Genomic DNA, 5,469 nt, shown 5'->3' with positions numbered 1-5,469 from the left:
CCAAAATAGCCAATAGGCTGAATTTTACATGGGCTGGCGTGTCGGCTAGTGTAACATAGGGGTCGTTCCTAGGCCATGGAGGGTAGCATGCGTGTCGGCCCAACAAGCCCCGTGTACTTGTCGTGCCTAGATGGGCCATGCCATCTCGGGCATGTATAACCCTGGCCGAGCCGTGTCTGGTCAGCCCATTTGGCCAAGTCTGTTTTGTTGGATATGCTTCTTCACGGCCTATCACATGACATTTTGTGGTATTTTATTGTGGGTCTTCTTCAGGTCAATTAACACTATATTAAACGAAAGTTTTATTGTAACCCCGAGCTCAAATGCTCTCCGATGAACAATAAAGTTGGAAAAATAGTAAATAATTCTAAAAAATCTAAAACAATTTATGGTAAACTTTCGCAAATGTTTTGTATGCTTGTAAAACTTTAGAACGAAATGACATTCGTGGAAGGTGTGGCAAAAAAAACTGAGACTCCAAAATGTTTTCAAAACTAGCATTTTCAAAATATTGATTTTTTTTGCCACGACTTTCACAAATGTCATTTGGTTCTGAATTTTGCAAGCATACAAAACATATGTTAAGTTTACCAAAAAAATCAGATTTTTTTTACTAAGAAAAGTTATTGTTCATCTGGGAGCATTTGAACTCAGTGTACATACTCCACGTCTCACATTGAAGTTCTTATTTTCCTCTATCATTTCATAAGTTGTTGTATCAGGCATAAAACCAAACTGAGTTTTGATCACGCTTGTCATTATTCTTAAGCGATGCTCAATGTTTCTTTCTCATAGCTTCTTCGGATGGCTCATCAGCTTAATTCCATGATACTAATATATTCCGTCTCCATTTTGTGGGCATCTTATTTGACGAAACATAATGTTGAAAATCTTAGTTAGCCATACTATCGCTATGTCTTCGAGACTTCCCCACACCTCAATGGGGATACAGTCTAGGACCATCGCCTTCCCCATTTTATCCTTGAGACAACATAATTTGTCATAAAAAAATCTATTTTGCCATGCTTAAATTCTTTAGCATTTCCCTCTTTTGGTTGCAAGGTCAATTTTGGATTTTAAAACAGGACAATAATGGTTTATTGCAATTATTCTCAGCAGAATCAGAATTTATGAGCAAGTCCAAGAATAAAACCATCGAATATGGTAGAGTTTCAAAGATGCCGGCGAGTCAACCACGAGTAAAACGCAAGCAGAATATCTGCAAATTAGATACTGAACTGCAACTGTTCATTTGTAGGGGCCAAGAAAATAGATGACAACCCTCAAATTGACTAAATACTGATGAAAGTTGTGTCAGCGCACCAGCTGCTGGTGCGCATCAGCTTCAGAGAATAGCAAAAACACATAGAACAGCAAATCTGGATGCACGAGGCTGCTATGACCATCATTCAGAATACCATGGAGCACCAGCAATGGAGTTCAAAGCATATCACCTTTTCAGACATCACATTGTTGTAATAACTCAACCAAAAAAAATCTAGGACGGAGTCCCCAGACTTTGAACTACATCCATTACATCACATATGTACTGGCACCATGACCAGCTAGCTCCCTAACACTCTGGTGGCAAGGTAAGGTAAAACAAGATTATCACCATGACTACTTATAACTCTTTTTTTTTTCTTTCACCACTCCCCCCTGCCTGACCTACTTGATATACTGCGACATCCACTTGAACCCTTCGCCATAGCCCATCTTGCGGACGATGCTGCACATGAAGACCTCCAGGGGGCGGACATTGGACTCGCTGAGGCTCACCTTGCCCTTGCCAGTCGTGAAGTTGCTAAGACCCAGGTGGTAGCGGAGCTCTTCCTCTGAGGCGGCATAGGGGATGTCGATCTTGTTGCCCAGGATCAGGAAGGGGACGGTGGCCAGCGAATCGTCTGAGAGGAGGGCGTCGAGCTCCTTCTTGGATTCGGCAAACCTCTCTTTGTCATAGGCGTCCACGAGGTACACCACTGCATCAACCTGACCACATGACAATCAGAAGATGGCATCAAACAGATGAAGTCCAGGATCGTTGCCGCGCCCAGTACTCAGAATGACAGAAAAGTACACTACTAAGTCAGAACAACATCATCAGGAGTAACAGAGACCGCCATGCATGCAGACAACATGAGTATACGCATAATGCACCAAAAGCTATGATTAAGCAGTTAAGCCTTCTTGGCCGCAAGATGCAAATTCAAGAGTTCGGTGCTACAGTATTACAAAACAATTTCATTACAAAATAAATCCTTATTATTCAGGGCGTTCCTAATGATATTCCTGCTAAAGTCTTGCCCAGCCAGGTTGGTTGCTGAGTTTATCTGATACTATACATGTATCCATTTGCTGTTTCAACTATGAACTTATTCTACCCCAAAACCGTTCTTATCTCCCTCTTAGTAATTGCAGCCCTATCCAAGTGTCCATTGTAAAACCAATTTAACCCTTCTGGATCTGGCCCCTTTGCCAGCACCAGAGATATTCTTATGTCCCCCTTTGTTCCACCAAACCTAATATTTCATGGTTTGGCAAATTTAGTTACACAAAATCTCGGAGCCCGATTGTATCCTCAAACTGATCCTGCTGCACACTCTACAGTATTAATGTAAATGTTTATGCTAACATTTCATCATCTGGGACTAGATCACTTAAGACTCCCAGAGTTCGATTGTGTCACCAAATTGATCCTGCTGCAACACTCTGATGAATATAACTCTTTCACTATGGTCATACACCGCTTAATCCAACATGCCAAAATGACTTGCTACCTCGTAATATTGTACGAAACCATTTTGGGGTAGAAGCAACATCTAAAGTAGATAAGAACAAAAGTCACAGCAGCATTTATGCTAATATACATTCAAAGGGGGTAAAAGGAAAACCACTGGTATTTCAATAGATTATTGTGCACACAGACTAATATGAAAGCATATTCCCACTTTACGTAAGCAACTAGATTGCCACATTGCACATATATCACTGGTGTTATATCATGGATCTTGATAGCTACATAATGGTGGGAGTGGGACAGCATATAGGAGTACTGGAGTCGGCTGATTGTGGTTCAAAATGCACTAACCCCACCGGCCAACAACTTGATAAATATTTCTCAACGCACAGCTGGTGTTACATGTGGGGACAAAAGTTAGGACATATTCTAGTGCATCCGTGCCAACCACTACTATCCACTGATAATGACATTTAATAGAACTTTTAGGGCTACTGTCATACTGTATCTATAATCTGTATTTCATATGGAAAGAAAAACATATCAAACAACAGCACAATATTTCTAGAAACTACACCACAGGAGAAGAAATGCATTAAACAGATATAACAGCACCAAATAACTCATGTATAGTAAAGAGAGTAATAAGATAGAGGAAGATGAGACCTTGGCATAGTAATCCTTCCACACACGGCGAGCAATCTGATGGCCTCCTAAATCAAATGCCTTGAACTTGATCTTCCCGATGCTCAGCTCTTCAGAAGTTGGATACTGTGTAGGCTGATGCTGAACCAACCTCTGCCAGAAGGAACACAAACCCAAGTAAGATTTTATTCAGCCAAAAGGAGGACAAACATGTGATTTGGCATGCACTTTCCATGTTGAACTTGATTATGTACAGCTTCTGAGCATAATCGTCATGAGTAACTTAAAAGACTGATTACCAAACCAGGTCGGATAGTAAAAAGATCCCCCCCCTTTATCGATAAGTGTGCAAACTTACTGACTTTAAAATAAAATCTAAACTCTCTGAAAAAGCATTTGCAGCAGATCTAACTTGCATGCCCCGGAATTACATGGTAGCTAGTACCCAGGACGGCCGGTCCTTTTCTAAGAAAAAAGGCATGGTAGCATTGAAGAAATCAACATGGAATCTTTTTACGCACGGATTACTGGAAGAAGCAAAATCTTATAAGGTGCTATATGGGAGTTTTCCAGATCTGGCAAGCAATCCAGTGCTCAAAGAAAGAACGCAGCTCGGCTACCAAAATGAAATCTGTCCACTACTATCCTCGACAGGAAACAAAGACTCAGGGTGCTAATCCACCAACTACTCCCAAATTGGGAACCCCTTTTACCACATACGATCGAAGCCACCCGAATCTAAAGAATATGGAATTTTTTTGGCAACGCACCGTGAAAATTCCACGGTTCGTTTGAAAATGGTCTATAAAGAAAATCCCCAAGAACTCTCACCGCTAAGATGAACATCTACTGGCACAGATGTCTCCAAATCTAAAATCCGAATAGAATCAAAATACTTCATTTAAAAATACAGATACTATGCGTGAACATATATATTAGGGGAAGGGATCAATCAATTACTCCTAAAACCACACGGATCATCCCGATCCAAGAACTATCACAATTCCTCCAACCTCGTCAAACTACCAAACCTTATTGCACGAAAAACGACTAATCCATCATATAAGGAACATAAGTAATAAGGAAAGGGCGGAAGTTCTTTTCCCTACCTCGTCCTTGAGCATGTGGAGGAGCGTGGTCTTGCCGGCGTTGTCGAGGCCGAGGAAGAGGATCTTGGCCTCCTTCTGCCAGAGTCCGAGCGACGCGAGCACCCCGTAGAACCAGTCCACAAGGAACATCTTCGGTCGCCGGCCGCCGTCGGTGGCCTCCCTCTCTGTCGCCGGAGCCGGAGGGGGGGCGCCTGTTAACGGATCTCGACGCGCACCCGCAGAAGGAAGGGATCGACTGGTGACGTGGCGGCCACCGCGCCGCTGAGACGGGGATTAATAGGAGGAGATGCGTTAGAATGACACCTGGGACAGCGCGGTGTGGGGCCCGGGGGTCAGAGGAGTAGGTGCGAGTTGGGTGGTTTGGAGAAAGACCGTGGGCCAGCAACTCGCGGGTTCCTTTTGTTTTTAGCAAGGAAAGCACCCAGGTTTTTTCTTTGGGGATTCCATATGCAACGTGTAACCCTTAGGTCAGGCCAACTCCACCGCATGACCCTAAATCTATACTCATTTTGTCCGGATTTTGTCCGTATGGGGTAGAAATAGGGAGAACGAACGGCGGACAGAGGCCGCACAAACTCGTTGCACGCAGTGCTACTACCCCATTTTCACCCCATACGTCGTGGGCGTGGGTGCACATGATGGACCAGGTACAGAAAAGGAGAGAGTGACATGTAGGGTCGAGGCGGACACAGGCGAACGACGAGGACGCAAAGGCGTCCGCTTTCTGTCTGCTTTGGCCCCAAACCCAGAGCAACTTTGGTCTGGAAATGGGGCAAAAGCGGACACGGACCGGACAAAACGTCTGTATGCTCCCATGCGTTGGGTCGTTTGATTTATTCGTTTTATCTCAAACGGACACAAACGGACCATTTAGGGTAGAAATGGGTCACGCCGTGAAGTTGGCCTCAAAAGTTACGACATGTATTTTCTGAAGTTTGAATTGAATTTTCTTCAAAGATAATTGATTTTTTTGCGGGT

The 5,469-nt window shown here is 43.4% G+C and overlaps 1 protein-coding gene across 1 annotated transcript; it reads right to left on the bottom strand.

The window, feature by feature from the left end:
• Positions 1-1,434: 1,434 nt before the first annotated feature.
• On the bottom strand, positions 1,435-4,793 carry LOC123102579 (GTP-binding protein SAR1A). The gene is made up of 3 exons (XM_044523977.1): positions 4,492-4,793; positions 3,404-3,535; positions 1,435-1,989 (listed from the first exon to the last, which is right to left on the bottom strand). Exons 1-3 carry the CDS (start codon positions 4,618-4,620, stop codon positions 1,669-1,671), a joined length of 582 nt encoding a protein of 193 aa, XP_044379912.1. The 5' UTR covers positions 4,621-4,793; the 3' UTR covers positions 1,435-1,668.
• Positions 4,794-5,469: the final 676 nt, after the last annotated feature.

This window comes from Triticum aestivum, chromosome 5A (genome assembly GCF_018294505.1).
Source record: "Triticum aestivum cultivar Chinese Spring chromosome 5A, IWGSC CS RefSeq v2.1, whole genome shotgun sequence".
Lineage (NCBI taxonomy): Eukaryota > Viridiplantae > Streptophyta > Magnoliopsida > Poales > Poaceae > Triticum > Triticum aestivum.
The sequence above is the reverse complement of the archived record's forward strand: the minus strand, read 5'-3'. Positions and strand labels throughout refer to the sequence as shown.

Excerpts from the sequence above, each read along its gene's own strand:
- LOC123102579 (XM_044523977.1), bottom strand. The coding sequence starts at position 4,620 with ATGTTCCTTGTGGACTGGTTCTACGGGGTGCTCGCGTCGCTCGGACTC. Across the intron at positions 3,536-4,491 it reads TCCACATGCTCAAGGACGAG|AGGTTGGTTCAGCATCAGCC; the intron begins GTAGGGAAAAGA and ends TCCTTCTGGCAG. Across the intron at positions 1,990-3,403 it reads GGAAGGATTACTATGCCAAG|GTTGATGCAGTGGTGTACCT; the intron begins GTCTCATCTTCC and ends TCATGTGGTCAG.